General features: G+C 39.1%; 1 protein-coding gene across 1 annotated transcript in view; it reads left to right on the top strand.

Annotated features, from left to right (window-relative positions):
• The first annotated feature begins 9,456 nt into the window (after positions 1 to 9,456).
• arhgef39 (Rho guanine nucleotide exchange factor (GEF) 39) overlaps positions 9,457 to 18,463 on the top strand; it is a 50,531-nt gene continuing 41,524 nt past the window's right edge. Inside the window, exons 1-3 of the mRNA XM_062382480.1 lie at positions 9,457 to 9,563; positions 10,650 to 10,803; positions 17,165 to 17,259. Coding sequence (XP_062238464.1) covers positions 10,669 to 10,803; positions 17,165 to 17,259 — 230 coding nt within the window. The 5' untranslated portion in view covers positions 9,457 to 9,563; positions 10,650 to 10,668. The remainder of the gene's footprint in view (positions 9,564 to 10,649; positions 10,804 to 17,164; positions 17,260 to 18,463) is intronic.

Raw genomic sequence — 18,463 nt, 5'->3', positions numbered from 1 at the left:
TGTACCCTCCAGGCCAACTCGGCCTTTCCATCCACATATGTTCATCGGTTTCCTGTAATCCCTTCATTAGCATGGAAACCAGAACACGCAAAACAGTGAGAGATAACATGATGATTTGAATTACCAGGTTGCATCTGACAACGTCTGATTGAGAAGTGCAGAAATTCTCCAGTTTAAAGGAGTGACTCTATTTGTCTGTATGGCTCCCCTGATTCCAATATAATGACTTCATCCAAACTGCGGCTCAAGGAAATGTGTAATTATTGGGATGTGGCGGCAAACCCATAAAAAATCATTACATCATTTGAATTGGTGCCTTTTTCAGCTCAGAAACAAGTCCAAATGAGCCAATTAATGGAACAAAATGAAATAGACTTCTAATTAGTAATATAACTGTTCTGTGATTATTTCCTTCACTGCTTTTTCCATAACAGATACCCTTCACGAAAAAGGAAACGCAGATGAAGCTCGGTTAAATAAGGGTAAAATAAACTATGTCTTCCCCTGAAATGAAATCACTCCTGTTTCAGGATGTGTCCAGCATCAAACAAAATATTTAAGGAACCGGCCATCCTGTTGCTGCGTTATTAATGACTTTGTTACTTAATGACTTGAGTGTATTCATCATATTGTGTAGTAGCTACCTAAAATTCACAAAATTCACCTTTTTTATGCAAGACTCCCACAAAGGCTGTGATTGCGGTGACATCATGCTTTGCTGAACTGCATTGTGGTCTTGTTGTTTCACGTTACTCGTACTACATGTGTTATTAAGAGAGCAGCATATTTTAATGCAGCAGCAAATGCACCAGCCAAACAAACCGTGTTAAGACAGGTACTTAAGCACAGGCACAGGGTCAGCCAATAAATTCTGTAAATGCAAATACAGGCACTTCCTGACATCAACTGTCAAGATGAGCCTGTGAAGAGGAGACGGAGGCAGCTGGTGAACTTGATATATGTTCATCTGGTTGTGGATTTTATCTCCCTGTACTTCTCAGACAGACCTCTTATTGCATTGACAGCTGGCATGGCATGATATGTTGTGTATAATATTACGATTGTTGTTCTGATGACAAATGCACAAAGTGGTGCGCATGCTGTCTGAAGCCTGTTTGAGTTTCATGAAAAGCAAGTGTCCCGCACTTGCTTTTCATATCGGCGCACATTTGAGCACATGTCGCCTATTTTCACAGCGTACCACCTACGGTTCACAGCACAAAAGACAGTGTTAATGATCGTCACCACAGTTTCATTGTCTAGTAGCTGTTACGTGCTGCAGATGCACACAATGTGACCCTGGCATTACGCATTAGCGTTTTTTAACTACCACTTAGTGTTAATTATTAAAATATTACAATAAACATTGTCAGTTGTTTTATATGTAATGATTCAATGTAACTGAGAGTGATATGGTGAACTAATGTAGTAAATACCTTAATTCAATTTAAAAAATGTGAAATAATGTAACTGTCCATAACTGATTAATTTGATCGCTGGTGAATTATGAAAGCTACAAAAGATACATCCGAGGCAGGAATACTATGTTTGGAGAATATTATCAGTAACACCACATTCTCTTTGCAAAGAATGGAATGATTAAAAAGAGATTGGCTTTGAAAATCAACAATATCTCTGGAGAATAAACCAATAATATTGGGATAAAAGAGGTTTTCTAGTCCAGTTGCTTCATCCCCAGTGTTGATAGTCGAGCTGCAGTGTCATGAAGGTTTTTTCAAGGTTTTTACCAGTCATATGTACCTCCACAGCTCAAATCACTGTTTTAATTTGAAATAGATAAGGCATTTAAGGGACAGCCACCTGTTTTACATAATCTTTGGCCCTGAGGGAGACAATTTCTGGTTTTAAAGAGTTTAATATTACTGTTGTCAATGAATGGTCCATATTCTTAATTAATATTCAATATCATCAACTACCCAGGGGAAGACAGGGTCTCTATGAGGACCAAACACACTTTCTTGTGGCAGCGCTAACCAACACGTTTGTCTGGTTCTGATGATAAAATTCAAAAGATTATACAATAGGTCAACAATCATTTTGAGTAAAGCTTTACTATCTGTTTGTATCCCTTTCCTATCTCTTGCATACTAGCATACATAAAAGAAACATTATCTGTTACAAGCCAAATTACAGCATTTAAAATCATATTCATCATATTTCATGTTACATCTTATCTTTCGAAAGTTGCTGCGGGTACCTCTGGCTTTAGCTTCTGCCTATAGGTGGGCAGAAGTACGATTGACGAGTGATTTGATTTGATTAACAATTGGCGGAGGGGGTTGGGACAGCATTGTGGAAGGAGGACTAGCAGTGGTTCAGGATACCAAAAGCAGCCCCTGGGTGCAAGGTTTCTATGTGGCTGATTGACCTGTACAGCTAAATGAGTCATGTTGTGCAACGCTTTTGCAACAATAGCCATGAATGTGAGGCACTCCAGGTGTACGGAGCTTACAGGTTTGAGGGTATGAACATCCCTGAGGTCTCAGCAAGTAGGAGATGGTGCTATGTTGTTTCTTTCCCAATGAGCAAGGGAACCTAGTGGAGCAATTGGATTAAGTGGTCATTAAATCTCATATATCCAACAATGAATCTATCTTTTATCAAAATTAGTTGCGTACTTTTGGGATGAAAATATGGGGGGATTTTTTTAAAGAAATAAGCTATAAACAAAAAGCTGCAAGCTCAATACAACATGACCATCTTGACCCTGAACAATTACAATGGGCCCCACACAGACACAGCTTTATTGTTAGAGGGTCACAAGTGAAAACTAAATTTAAAAGTATTATAGTCAACAGGAGCAGATTACATAAACAGGAGTTCAGTCATCCCGCCGCTCCTTCACCCTTGAAAAGGGGGGAGCTGACATGGTTTGGGCATCTAGTCAGGATGCCCCCTGGGCGCTTTCCATTTGAGGTTTACCGGGTAAACCCAACTGGGAGGAGACCCCGAGGCAGACCCAGAACTCACTTGAGGGACAACATATCCCATCTGGCCTGGGAACGCCTCAGGATCCCCCAGGAAGAGTTGGAACGCATGGCTGGGGGGGGGGGGGGGGGGGGTCTACTCTCCACGTCCTGAACCCAGATGAGGGGAATATAATGGATAGATGGATTATCATTTCAGAAATACATGTATCTTTTGCAGGATATGCCTTGGTTTTGTGACTTAATATATATATTATAACACAGTTATATGTAAACTTATAAATGAAATGAGTCTGTTTAGTTGAGTGGGAAGGTATAAAGTTTGCAGCAATAACAGTGGGTCCGTCAGTATCTTTTGGTTATATTGAGGGGGAAAATAACCCTTTAAATTTTTTTCTGCCCCACATCCCCTCATGTTTTTCTTGTAAAAGTATGCGGCACCTTTGTGTGGTTATTTGGAGCCAGATTTAAAAGACACAGAGGACAAAGAGGGGCTTCAGTGGGGTGTTTTAATATCCTGGAGATTTTCTGCAGCCCCCCAGACCTTGTCTGTCTGATGCTTGAGCGACAGCTCTTGAGTGAGTTAGTGTCCCTGACCATCAATTAGCAGCAAACCTCACTGTCACACATAAAAAAAAACGCCATCCTGTGCTTTCAGTAATTGCGGGCATGACAGTTTACCATTATCCATGAAAACCGCTGGGTTTTGCAAACACATTGCTGTTTTGATGGTCCTCCATCACTTGAGTGTCACTTAATATTGTGCAGCTGTTTGTTACCATGGGATTATTTTTTCCTCTCCCAAGGCCAAATGGTCATTTTGCTTTAATGAGCTCACCGTTCTATGAAACACAAAGCAGCAAAGGAGTGTGAAGTGCAAGGTTCCAAATGATGATTGAGAGTTTTTAACCAAGGCTACTAAAGGCACACAATGAGCAATTAAAGCTAATTGCTTTTGAACATCGCTAAAAAACACTCTCCTTTTTCAATTGCACTCTGTTCGTGTTTTGGGATTTTGTTTTTGTTTGGAATGTAATGTCCCTGGCAAGGCTCTATCCCTTCTACAGCCACAGGTTTACCAATCAAAAAATCTGTGACAGTTATACATTTGAAGCATTCATGCTTTTCTTGTCAACAGATACTTTGCTCTGAGGAGTTGTCATTCAAACACAGAAACAATAACATGAGAGCTTCTGTGATTAAAATCTAACTGATACACCGATGTACTTGGGAACAGCCCAGAAACACATCTAAAGTGTCAACACTTGAAGCCATGATTACAATTTGACAAAAACATTGTTAATTACATCTGAGAAGTTAAGTGAAGTGCTGGCGGGGAAGTATTGATACATAAATGAAGCCTTTGCCCCCCTTCAGCAAAGACAGATAATGGGATTCCACATCAATAAACACTTAAAAAGATTGTGTTCACATCTCGTGTTGGCATCCTGCAGGAAAAAGTGCTATTTGACAGAATTATTTCCCCTGATGTCACTTAGGAGATTTCTGTCCAACAGTGCTCCTATTTATTTTGATGTGACTTTTATTTGTTTTGGTTTCTTATTTTCTTTTAAAGCCAAATCATTTGATATCTCTTGGTCTTGAAACCTTGTTTCATATAACATCTTCCAGCTAAGATAGACTTGCCTCCTATCTCTTGAATAATGCATGGCTTACAATCCAATACTATTGGATTGGGGAGAGTTGAATTCAAAAGTTGAATTACAAAACATCACATTCTTTCATCTCATGAAGTTTTTTTTTTTTACAAAGTGCATAGGTCAATTATGAGTCCTCTGGCAATAGCTGATATGAATAATACACCGGAGGGCTCCAGAACCTTGGGAGAGCTCCTCCACTTGTGTAGATTATTGACGCTGTTACTTTTTTTCTTCCTATCCTCAGGTAAAAAAAAGGACCCTTTGTCTGTGGTCTCCTGCACTGTTCATTGCTCCATCGCCTCGAGGCAAAAGAAGCCTAATTTGCACCGATCTGTTATGGAGCCAATTATTATAATACTAAATGTAGTGGAAACACAATAAAATTGAAAACAATAAAGAATGGTTCTACCAGTATCGTGCATTTTAATAATCATCTCATTAAATATGCATTTTATCTGTTCAGCAATTTGCTTCAGTTTTGCTTCACTCTCTTTAGACTCTGCCAGATTACCTGCAGAGCCTGGACATCCGGCCCCTAGTCCGCAGAAGGCTGCTGAGAGTTGATCACTTCTGCCTCAGTATAAATCCACTCAAATATTATTCGCATGAAATATGTGAAAAATTGCATGAAGACAGGACTTCATACACCATGAAACTGATGAGTGTGAACTTTAATTAAATCTAATTAAAATACATATTCAACTCGTGACTTAATCTTCACCTCTTCTTCTATGGATAATGACTAAGAGATCATATTACATTGTCACATGAAGTTATTGTCGCAGCGTAATGACTTCCTCATCTAATTCTTTATTTCATATGTGAAATGTGCCTCTTCATGTGATCTCTTCATGGTCTTGCCAAACATTTTTTTTAATTAGCCATGCTTTGTCTCACATAGTCAGATCTATCTCCTCAGTGCTGTGTCATAGCAAGAGAAAGGTCTGTCTGCACCCATATTGTTCAGCTATCGGGGAACTAAGCCCTTCTCCTTTTTTTTTTTTTATAAAAAAAAACAACCCCCATCATCATGGCCGACACAAAGCCCAAGATGACCAATTGCAGGCTACATGCAGTGAGTCAGACTAGGTATCTCTTAAAAATTCTAAGAACAATATAACAAGGTTGGTATCTTTAATATTTCCTTTGACATGACTCTTACTTCCCTAATTAAGCAAGATAATGTGTACAAAAAGGGTAAATATATAGTTAATAATGATGTATTGTAAAGCAGTGCTTTTCCCTTTATACTGACTGTATAATGTAAAGTATTATTTCTAATAATAATTTAATTCAAATCATTATTTTGCTTACGGTTGATTGGATAGATTTAACATCACATGCTGAACTGTAGTGTTTACTGATGTGACATTCACACTATGACGATAAGGTGAAGTGTTGTTAAAATTACTTTGTGGGGCAGAGACAGGGAGGATCTCGACGCAGACAAGCGGTTCGAGGAGCGGAACAAAAACAGGTCAGACCACCCCACCTACTCCCGGACAGAGCAAAGACACAAAGGAGGGCCTTCCAGAGTCCAACAGAAAAACTCAGGGATGCAAAATGGCAAAGCAGGAGATCTCATTTGGGCAGCCTCAAGACCAGGGAGGCAAACAGGGATGTTTGGAAGAGTTTCTGGAGAAAGATGGAACAAATGGGGGGAAACATTGAAGGTAGAAACATTTAAAAGCATTATAAAGACTCCACGGTGACTATCTAAAAGAGCAGGAAGATAGCAGGAAAGCAAGCAGGACATCCAGGATGGGCAGAAGAGTGGAGATCAGGTCCATCAGCCATATGCAGGAGTCCAGAGGAAATAGATTGCAGCTGGAATTCTCAATCTCCATCAAGCCTAAAGTGGCCAGCTAAAGACCACAGCAGGTGGGAACCAGAACGCTTGGTGGAGGCTGGTAGCTGGAAGGCAGAACAGGGAGATATTGGAACACCTTGCATTGGGCTTGGTGTTGGCGAGTACAGCCAATTCAGTTTGAGTATGATCCAGCCAGGAAGTAAGCAAGTGTGATTCTAGCTTGCTTGAAAGTAGAATGGAGACTTGCTGTTTGCAGACATGAACTCTGGACAATGTCCAACAAAAGGGTCCCCCTTCAGAGAATCTCCTGCTGTGTTTTCACATGGTCTCATTCGGACAATGTCCAAGGTTTTTTCTTGGGGCCTGGCAGCAGAAGCTCTGGGGAATGACAGCAGCCTCTCATTTGGAAATTTGCATCCTTATATATAGCCCTTCTGGATCATGTCAGGACTTTATTTTGAGTTCAGTGCATGTCTGAAAGCAGCTCATTAACTAAAGTTAACTGGAATCCAGACTCAAGGCTAGGAGGGTGGACGATAGGCAGAGAGCAGGTACTAGATTGATGGCAGATGCTCCACTGTTGCTGGACGCTAAGATGATGCAACTGTTAAACACATCAGAGGTTAGCAGGCCAGCTGTCTGTGGGAACAGGAAATGATCAAGTCCTTGAAGAACCAGTGGTAGGTGAATGCCGTTCACATAGGTAGCTAGTGTCCAGGGGGATCACTAGTTCAGGTGCAGATAGGAGGCTAGCCGATGTGTGTGCTGCTGAGGTGACTAATGATGGGGGGGAAAGATTGAGGACATCTTGTGGTGGTCCCATCTAGAATAAATAAACAAACAAACACATCTCAATCAACATTTTCGATCACAGTATGTGAGTTAAGACCATGACCTTTTATAGAGAAACCCCTGATTGGTCCTTTACCCCTGGAGTTTGTGTTTTTGCCACTCAAACCACTGTCTAGATGTGAATTCAATAAAGTTACCAGCAATCCACAATTCAATGATCAATAATATAAATGGTCAATGGTGAGAAACAATTGGTAACCACCGCAGCCCCTCTCAGACGTGTCCTGTCCTGCAGCAGGACTTGGCCTCTATCAGCACTAGATGTCAGTGTTCTCGCTGCTCTGAGGAGCTGCAGGCAACATGAACTGCAGCCTGGGATACGCTGCAGAAAAGAAATGCATCTTTTTTTTTGTTTCACTTGAAAGTCCTCAGTCCTCGTGGATTTCCTTCTGCAGCCTCCTGTGTCACAGCCTGATTACTGAGGGCATCACTTTTATCTTTAATGAGCTACAAAGTGCTGGAGCTGCACTTCCTCCTGGAGCCGGTCTCACCCGGCACACCGGCTCTCACCACTGGCTTCCAGTTACGTTGTATCTTTCCTCAAGGTTTCCTCAAATAGATAAATAAATAAAAGATACAACTTTACAAGTCCACAGGAAAAAACACTGTTGAAGGTCTGGGAATGAGTCAGAAAAAGTAACCAAAAGAGAACCGAGAAAACATGATGACCAAAAGTTCACGCAACTGTTGAGTCTTATACATAAAAAAACATGTATATGACTAATAGTTACATTTAGGAGCCTGAGTGAATAAGGAAAGCTGGATCACAAGCATTCCAGGGGGCTTTAAATCTCCTGGGAGCCCATGTGTCAACTGTTTTGTGCAAATTTAATTGGATATTTGTTTAGGTTTATGCCCGACTCATTATGTGCTTGTTTGTTTAATCCTGTATTATATGTTGAATCAGATCACCATATCTAGCATGAAAGATTGTAAAAAATGTATATAAAGTGATGCAATATAGGGGCCTAGTAGGTAATAGTAACATACATTTTAAACATTAAAATAGGATCGACAACATAGATACATTATTTGTTAAAATTATAAGGCTTAAAAGAAAATACATATTCATCACAAAGTCTGAAGTATTTTGAATTTATTTCTCAGCGCCTGGGTTTGAAGGAGAAAAAAAGAAACTTGTTCCAATTTTCTATTCAACACAATGAACGATTTTTTCATCAGAACATTTTCCTATTTTAATATTATGAGAATAAATGTTACTATGACAATTTTCAATTCGTGACAGGACTTGATTAAATCCCATCTATTTATTTCGAAACCTCAAATGAAATCTAAATTAAAATTGCCTTCTAAAAGTTTTCTTAGTCTCATTTATTGTTCATATTTGTAATGAAGTTGCTGATTGAAAACATGGAAAGATGGATTGATCTATTTTTTCGAATGATCAGGGACAAAATCATGACAAATATTCACTTAGACACTAACCCTCACAATCTGCACATTGAAACACAATTCCCCAAACTCTGGATACCCAGAACCAAAGAACCCAGAATAAACATGTTTGAGATGAATTAAGCAGTGTTTCTCCCGATTGAAGATAAGTTGCTTAAAGTAAAAAAGTAAAATGGCAAAAAATCTTGGTGTATTCTTCTCCCTTGATTCATTTATTTTGAATACACAATAAACTGCTGCTACGGCTGAGGAGAATGAGGTCTTGCTCTTGTTATATTTCTGGCAATTTGCGCATTTTAATTACATAAAGAAATGTTTTCACATTTAACTGTGGTGGTTTTAAGGGCAAATCCATTATGTTTTGAATAAACTCCTTCAAATCGAACTACGAGGGAAACAAAGGTAATGCAACATAGAGTGTGCTGTCTTTTACTTTTGGAAGCATGTGGGTCATCAACAAAAAAGAGATAGAAAGGTGTTTTTCTTTTGCCTTTTTCAGAATAAAACAATTTGTTTTTGCAACATAAATGCTTTACAAACCCTTTGCAATGAAACATAACATGTGGAGCAGATAGAGTGTATCTTTGAAATACGGCTCATATTATGGTCTAGTTACAACCACTAAGTCATAATTTTATATGCAGTCTGTGGTAGTTACCATGGTATCAGTGCAGCTCCGTGCAGCCGCGTCACAGAGTGGGAGGCCTTTCCTGCTGTCGTCTCTGAGCAGCCAATGAGCGTGCTCGTGTACACCGCATCCCGGAAGCAGGAAGCAGAGGGAGAAAAGAGCGCCTGGATCAAAAATCGGAGACGTTACCTGAAGGAGGAGCAGCTGATCGCCTCAACACGCGAGACAGAAACCACACGAAGACTCCTCATGTAAATACAAACCCCTTCTTACTCTAACGAAACTGCGCAGTTGGGAAAATAACGTTAACATGTTCACTTCTTCTGCGATGTCTCCTTTTATCGCCTATAATGACAGATTCGAGCGATACTGACTAAGTAATACCTCTAGCTTGTATGTAGCCTTAAAGTGACAAAGTCGCTACACAGAAGTATAGAAACGTTTGGTGTACATCTATGTAATGTATTAACATTCTGGTGCTGCTTTTTACAGAGTTTCACGAAAAAAAATATTTGAATCAGTCTTATGTATTTTGGTGTACACAAAAAAATGTGTCATGAAACTCAAGGAAACTGTTATTTACTCAAGGCATCAAAATGCCGTAAGATCAAACTTCATAGCTCCTGGAAATTGTCATCAGTGTTATAAATATGTGTAGCTTTTGTTATTTTGCTTGCTCCTTTGAACTGAGCAAACATTATTTGTAAGACTGGAACTTGGACAGAAGATACCCACTTGACTTGTCTACATCAGGCTCCGCAAACTGTTTGTTACCATTAGCTGGACATTAGAATACATGTTGCACAGACATCTGTTCAGTCAAAGTAGTAAGGGATCTCTTAGTTTGCCACTGCACAGGCAGAAGGAGTAATTACAAGTGCATACCTCTACTAACTAAGGCTTAATAAACCGGATCCATTATTGTATCAACTCATTAAATCAATCCCACTCTAATAGATATTTTTGCAATCACCATGAGTTATCCCCTGAAAAATATACTAAAATGTAAATCCCTATTCGAGTGAATAAAAAAACTCGACCTGCCATTTAATCAGTGGCTGCACCAAAATGTCTTGGGTTCGGCCAAGACCCCTTTCCTCCAAGTTTGATCGAATCTGTTAAGTAGAACAAACTGACACAGGTGAAAACCAAAACCTGCTTGGCATAATTAATAACTATTCTAATACATATACATTAGGATATGTTAGTTGGTTTTAAGATACAAAAGTTTGTAATGATCTTTTAAGCAAATCCAAACTAACAGCACTTACACACAGTTTATTAAGACAATGCCTCACTGTAAACCTGGTCTGCCCTGCTTGCCTGTGTCTCTGCAGTGTCCTCATCACCGTGACCATGAGTTCCCTAACCGGTCAATGCAGCACTATCCAGGAGCAGAGGGACCGCTGGGAGAGGAAACGCAGCCGAACAGCCAAGGAGTTGGTGAAGACGGAACAGATTTACTGCGAACAGTTGAAGCTGGTCACCACTGTACGTAATGTAGCAGTCCTGAGCTATGGTTTGATTTGTAGTTCTGAGGTGTTACACACTGTCTGAGCTGAAATCCCCCAAGTATTATTGACAGAAACCTTAAACTGACATACTTTACCAAGACGTGTATATTTGCTTTTATATACACTACTCAGTGTTAGTTTTATACTTGTAATGAATTAGAATTTCTTGTTGTGAACTTCTCCAAAACCACCGATTACAGTCAATCCTAGGGTAATTGCTGAAATGTATCACAACAGTGTACCATTTAAAAGGTTTTATGAGTTTTAATTGAGGATTTTCCTTTTAAATTCTATGGGGATTTATTTTCTATGTCCCTCGTTTTCTTGGCATTAAATCTTTAGTCCATTAAGGGCTATTTTGCTTTTGCTATTTTGTTTTCTTTCAAATATATGTAGATACACACAAATATATATATATAAAATACTGAGCCACAGCCAGGGAAATAGCCTTCCCTGGCTGTGGCTACAAGAGACTGAGAGGACACACAGTCATACTTCAACTCTGTGTCATATATCTGGAACATTTGGGGAATTTTTGGAAATGTTCTGATGAAAACAGACCAGGTAGAGTTAACAATTCCACTCAGTCTTAAAGGTGCAATGGGGTTATCTAATCAGTCTCCTAAAATCAGTCTGATAAAAACCTTTAATTATTTACTTATAGTATATTTACTTATAGTATAATATATTATGAGGTTAAACATTTTCTGTTTTTAAATAACATTTCTGTTGATAAGTAAATTGTGTAAATTAGTCACACAGAATCTACACAGTATTTTGGAAAGCCTCTAGCATTATCTCTAGCAGAAAACTTCTACAAACAGTGTAAATATATTTGTAAGAATTTTTTTTTAGCCAGGAGCAAATGTGGACAAACTGGTCTGACCCCTGTCTGCATTGGTTTCGTGCCGTCCCAATCACAAGCGAAGTGACGTTTGAGGTGTTATCACGTCGGTGCTAAGTGTCTTCGTCTGGCAGTAGCACCTTTCATGGCTTCAGGTTCATGCAATTGATTCCATGGACACAAGGCCATCTATCTGCTAAGCTCATATATTTTGGACTATATTGAACTCAAATTTATGTTTCTTATATATACAACTCATATAAGTTATAAGTAAGTTGATTCAATGTGATTTTGTAGTCTAGACCTCTGACCTTAAATCCAAATGCAGACCCTCGAGTAGTAAGTTTGAAAATTATGCGAGGTCTATGACTCTGGTTTAGTGAAAGCAGTAGAGAGTGCTTTGCTTGACAGAGGATGGCCTCTATCGAAGGAGCAAGGGTTTGCCTGATGGACTGGAATAAAACAAAAATTGTTGTAGTCATTGCACTGTAAAATCCAATTAGTTATCATTACTTTAAAAAAGCATGCAAACTGGTTGCACTTAAAAAAACATGTAAAGAGAACTAGGTATTTTAAGTTGTACTAACTAGTGCTTCCTTATTAGAGTACACTTATACATGAGTTTAAGCAACTAAAACAATCAAGTAGAGTGTGCTTGATAACTTACTTTAGATGTACTCTCGACTTAGTAAAGACTACTCAGAATTCCTATTTTAATCTACTAAGTCATTGCATGTGAAATTTACTCTGTGTTTAGTCCATATAACACAATTATCTAAGTTGGACTAACTTAGCATTTCTAAGTTATATTTACTTGAACAGCAATCTGACTTACTTGCTAAAACCATGCAAACCGATTGCACTTAAAAAAACAAGTAAGTGTTACTTCAACAATCTAAGTGGCTCAAATATCTATACAGGAATGAAAAAAAGGTTCCAATCTCCTAAAATAATCGGAGTTACAATTAAATATAATAAATCAAGGTAATAACACAGTTGAATGTTCAAATATATCAATTGTTTTTAATTTTTCTTCCATTTATATCAACTTTTTTTCGTAAAGATTGCCTTGTAAGACATCCACAAACACAGCTCAATATCAATATCAAGATCAATAATACAGTAAACACAGCCTTAAAACTGTAACAACTAACAGTTCTTTCCCACCAATGGGAAATAACCCACAAGCTGACAAGTGCACTTTTGTATTCCTGAATAATGTTACTCAAAAATCACTAAATAAAAACTACATATATATAAAAAAGCGTATGACATTCCAAACAAAAGGCAAAGTGCCCTCAGGTAGGTTCTGGAGTTCATCCATTACAATACCTCCCTCAACAATGATGGCAGTAGACATTGGGTGAAGGTGGAGCTGATTTGGAAGGAGTTGCAGATCTTCAGGGAGAACAGTCAGCACCCCGACAGATACTTTTACCCAGGTCTCATCAGTGTCACAATCCTGTGATGAAACCAAACAAAAACATTACATTGCAACAGGGAAATGTTGTTGGCAGTTGTTGTGTCCTGCCCGACACTGCCTTCCATCCTTGTGCATTAAAGGAATACTTTCTCTATCATTTTCAGAGTGAGACAACATGATCAATACCTTTTTTGTGTCTGTACATCAAGTAGCTGGCTTTCAGCTCTTAACATCACGGCTTAGCTCAGCGCAAACAATGGCAGTGGATAGAAGTCAGTGGCATACTCGGTAAAAGTGAACAAAATATTCACTGCCATGATTTGCGCTAAGCTAAGTTGAAAACATTTCTGCTTTATTTGATAGTGACTGTGGAGTCAGCTCGCTCAATGGGTCAGAGAGGCAGACACTCTCTCTACATTTAAGTCCAGGCTTAAAACCTTCCTCTATGACAGAGGTTTTAGTTAGGGCTGGTTCAGGTAGCCCTTAACCATTTTATAGCTATGCTGCTATAGGCGTAGACTGCTGGGGGACACATCTCCTACTGTGTCCTTACCACAGCGACCCCAGGTTTGAATCCGTCCTGGGCCATTTGCTGCATGTTATCCCCTCTCCCTCCCCCTGGATTTACTGTTTCTCTCCACTGCATCATTCAAAATAAAACAGAAACCACAAAAAAGAATATGTACAAGGTCTTGTACTTAAATAACTCAGTTTTGGAGATCAAAGGTATTCCTCTCACTTCACAGGAGCTAGGCTGGTAACTTCACCCTTCTGGTAGACATCAAACTGTCAGTCAGCAAGCAGCCCATGCCAATGTTTGTACTGAACTCATGGATATATTCAGTATTACGTTTTTTTATCTCACTCAAATCAAATTTCCCCATAACTGTGTGTGCTCCTTTAAGATGCTCCTATGAAAACTTACGAAGCAGGTGTTGTAGAAGTCACTGGGGTCATCACCAAGTAGAACAGGGAGGCCTCGGAGTACAACGGTGCGTACCGCTGTCACATCTGGTTTCTAGAAGTGGATGATGAACAAATTCAGCTATAGATAATGCAGCATTCAAAAGCTACAGTAAAACCTCCATGTTTTAGGCGACAGTGTTTTAACAACTGTCCTCTTTTGTCTGCGGAAAAGAGGCACTGCTTACAGTTCCAAAGCATCAAGAAATATTTTCAAAGGAGATTATAAGTAAGAATAGTCTCTCAATTTAATCTAATTAAGGTGCAGCACTTAGTAAAAAACTGTTCTACTGCTGGTGGTTATAACTCCTTAAAGGAATAGTTCACCCAAAAATGAAAATACGGTCATCATCTACTCACCCCATTGCTGATAAGATGTCAGGTGAAGGTTTTTTAGCCCTCTAAGCACTGCTGGAGCTCCACGGGGAAACAGCTTCCTGTATTTTTCCAAACAATGGATGTCTGCGGTAAGCACAGGCAAAACCGAATAAAAGTACCCCCAAAAAAGGTTTAAAACCCTCCAAACTTCTCATGAGCCATAATCCATATGTCCGGAACCCGCAACATGCAAAATTACAAAATGACTGCTCGTGCATGTGTGCCTAAAAGCTAACAGCATACAGACGGATTTAGCCTGTAAACATATATTAAATGGCAACTTTTGCACATAAATTTACATGACGCTGGTTCTGGACATATGGATTATGGCTCACGAAAAGTTTTTTGGATTTTTTTAAGATGAAATGTCCCCCATAATATAAACTACTGGGATCTCACTTCCAGTGCACTGGGCCCACGTTGTCAAAGTAGCTCTTCAGTAGCTCTGAGCACTTGTTCTGAAAGAGAAAAAAATTGTAGTTACAAGGAAGTTCCACTGATGTCTTGGTTTGTAGATTACTGACACGTTCCTTAATATGTGCATGCTTAACACAGGTATTACAGGAACCTGTTTTTAATAATAAAGTACAAGTTCAGGCAAATCCAACCTTGGGCTATAGTTTCCTAATAATTTTGGTCAAAAAAATTATCAGATTTTTTTTTATTGCTCCTATTATGCAGTAGTTCTCTGTCCTCACATTGGCACAGCAGCTTAGAATGGGAGCGGATGGAAAAGTATGAAAATGTAACATTTTAATTTTATTAGACCTCAAAGGTATTTATGTAATTAATCAATCTTAATTTATATAGCACATGTCTACACCCAATGTGCTGCACGTGATAGAAAGACACTGCAACAAAAACAAAAACCACAGGTTAACAAAAATTAAGATAGCATTAGGCAAAATCAACTAATAATGGAGGCACCTTGCTTAAAATTCAGGCTAAAATGATGTCTTAAGATTTCTTTTTAAATATCAGAGGTAGAGGTCATGATTTAAAAATTAGGGTTAGGGCTAACGCTAGCTAGCGAACGCTAACAGTCGTAGCAGTAATTAAAACATATTAACAGAAACACTTGCTTGATAACTTACCTTATTATTTTTTACAAGAATAAACAAGACGGCGCAAAAGTCGAGTCAGCAGGCTGCCCTCAGTGCCCCGGCCTGTGTGCTGGACTGGCGAGCGGGAGAGACTGAATGTTGCTAATGCGCATGCACACTTCTTCTTCTTCTTTGAATGCGCAGTGGGAGTGAGACTGTGTTGGCTACTTATTGTTGCGAGTGAGCATAACTCTAAATAAAGTAATCTTCACTCTAAACACTAAGTATTTTGCGTTTTTCACCATGCAAGTAACTCTTACTTGATAAATACCAGTCATAAGTGCATATTGTTGATAACCTAGTAAAGTTAACTAATGAATGTATGTCAGGGCAGCTATTGGATTTTACAGTGTGTCAGCTGGCAAATTAGCACCCGGTCTTTACGTCGTGAAGGAGACGCAGTTCTTTGAAAGAAAAGTTGCTTGGACTAAAAGTTCTTGCAACTTTGGCTCCAAACACAGCTTTAGTCAACTTACCAAAAGTTGTTTTATTATTGTTTCCTCAAAATATACTCACAGAACGAGTACAATACCTCAATGTCAAACATTCTCAGAGTCAAAAGATTGTGCAACCAGGCGATTCTGAACAATGTGTTCCTCTGCCACATTATGAAATGTTCTGTTCAGTATATATTTACAGACTCAAGGTGGAACTCATGGTAATCTTCCTCCCTGTAGAGAGAACCAACTTTTCCACACAGTAGCCACAATAACTCACCGTTCACCTGTTCATTCCAGTTAGGAGTCATTTTAGACCCAACGCACATTCAAATTGCTTATTTAATTTTCACTTCAATTGACTTAGGACTTGCACAGCGGTTGGTTTATTGTGAACATTATCGTGCAACTTGTCTCTGTGTTTGTTCTTCAAATGCACAAAAAGTCCCTGTTGTTAGAAGTTATGGGTCTTGAATGTTTGGTGCAGTCTCGTCTTAAAGGGATAGTCCACAGCTAAATTAATATTTCCTCCTCATCTACTTACCACTATGCCGTTGGAGGGGTGTGTGAAGTGTTTGAGTCCACAAACAATTCTGGAGTTTCAGGGGTAAACTTTGTTGCAGCAGAATCCAATACAATTGAAGTCAATGGTGATTTTGTGTGTTTTTGTGGTGGAACCCAAGTGTCCGCACAAACGAGGTCATTTATACCATGTTTTTAGGCTAAAATGACACTGAGGTGTCTAAGCTAGTGGACGTAGCTACATGAGGGTGTGTCCAAGTGTCCGTGAACTTACTTCATAGGAAGATATCAGCAGGCTTAAAAGTTGGTGTGAATTATGCTTTGAGTCGAAAATTGAATGTTGTGGCTTGCGGACACTTGGATGACACCACACAAGCATTATGGAGGCATGTTACTCCTTAAGTGTTTTGTGGACTCAAAAAGATCATCCAACCCTCCACCAGCATAGTGGTGAGTAGATAATGAGTGCATTTTCATTTTTCTGTGAACTATCCCTTCAATATTCCATTTTCTGGGAGAGTAATTTAGATGTCAGCAGTGAAAGCTCCTCCTTATCCAAAAGAACGTTTCCATTCCTCACTGGTAGAGCTCACCAGATTCAACCCGGTTCCAGTTTATTCATAAAGATGCTGAGGAATCCTTTTTTCTCCTTCTCTTGTTTCTCACAGTACTTTGTGGAGATCCTGAAGGCCAAAGGAACCCTGAAGCCGGACATTAGAGAAAACATCTTCAGTTCAATTAAAGAAATTCATTCCGTAAACCAGTAAGTATCCTCTGAATAATTTAAAGAATATCTATGCTTGGAGATGGTGGGTGGGGATTATTGCGTTGTATTTTGTCTTCAAATGAAGTCAAGATACACTCTTGCATAAGTACAGTCCTTATCTTCACCATAAGTACAAGTCAGTAATGTTGTGTTCCACCATCGAGGTGTTCTCCTATCTGATGGATACATTACTGCATATCAGGCTGAATTAATCCAGGTGATATCACGAGCCGAGAGCATTATTGTTTACATTGAAAATTCATGAGCTTGCTACGTAGTCGACCTGCTGTTGAAAATGGTCGGCCGATTAGAACTCCGAGCTGCTAGAAGCTGACTGCATGTCCAAAAGTGAATATTGATCTTGCGCTGTTAAAGTAAAAAATCTCCAAATGCACTTGAAAGACTTCAAAAAGTTTGGTTGCACAAATAAAAGGTTGATGTTTGAAGTTGGTACCTGCGTAGAGGCCGAGGTGCTGGATTCAGTGACGGTATCCATCAATCGATTAAGAAGAAAAGCAGAACTTATATTAGGAGTGGGTGTTTGAACGATGATACCAAAATGTATGTTTTAGTTTCAAAGAGGTAAGATTTCTACTTTGATCATTCATATGTCTAAGATAAAAATTTTTTTTCGCCGAACCATCCCTTTAAGTTCTTGATCAATATTTTTTTTAGCAACTTACAATTAAATCTACAGCACAAGTAGTTGTAGAAAGAGAAAGGATAAAAACACTTTCTGAATTCACTATTGATGAGTATAAACCTTGTCGCAATGTAAAAAGTGACTGCTCTGGATTTGAGAAGCCCATCAGATTTGCAGTCTGCACACAGTGTCGTGGACAAATCCCACACAGCTCAGTATCACACGGCATGACAAACTGCGGTATGAGAGCTTGGAATACCTTTGATTTTGAGAATTCCATTTCCAGACAGATAATGAGTTGTATGGGTTCCCACAAGCTCACGTCTCCTGCAGACTGACAGGCTTTCTTGTTGAGAGTTCCACAATGAAGATTGAAGTATGAATTACACAGTCTCATGTATTGGATAAATGGTTCTGCACATCTCATACATCTTCATTATGAGCCCCTCAGTGAATCAATGGTGGAAGCATAATGGCAAGCACTCCATTTAAAAAATGGTCCGTGGAGACACAATGTGTTCGCGCCAGACTTATTTACCACTGTTAAGTGATTGATTA

The sequence above is a fragment of the Platichthys flesus genome, chromosome 23, assembly GCF_949316205.1.
Source record: "Platichthys flesus chromosome 23, fPlaFle2.1, whole genome shotgun sequence".
Lineage (NCBI taxonomy): Eukaryota > Metazoa > Chordata > Actinopteri > Pleuronectiformes > Pleuronectidae > Platichthys > Platichthys flesus.
This window is presented reverse-complemented; position numbering and strand designations above follow the sequence as displayed.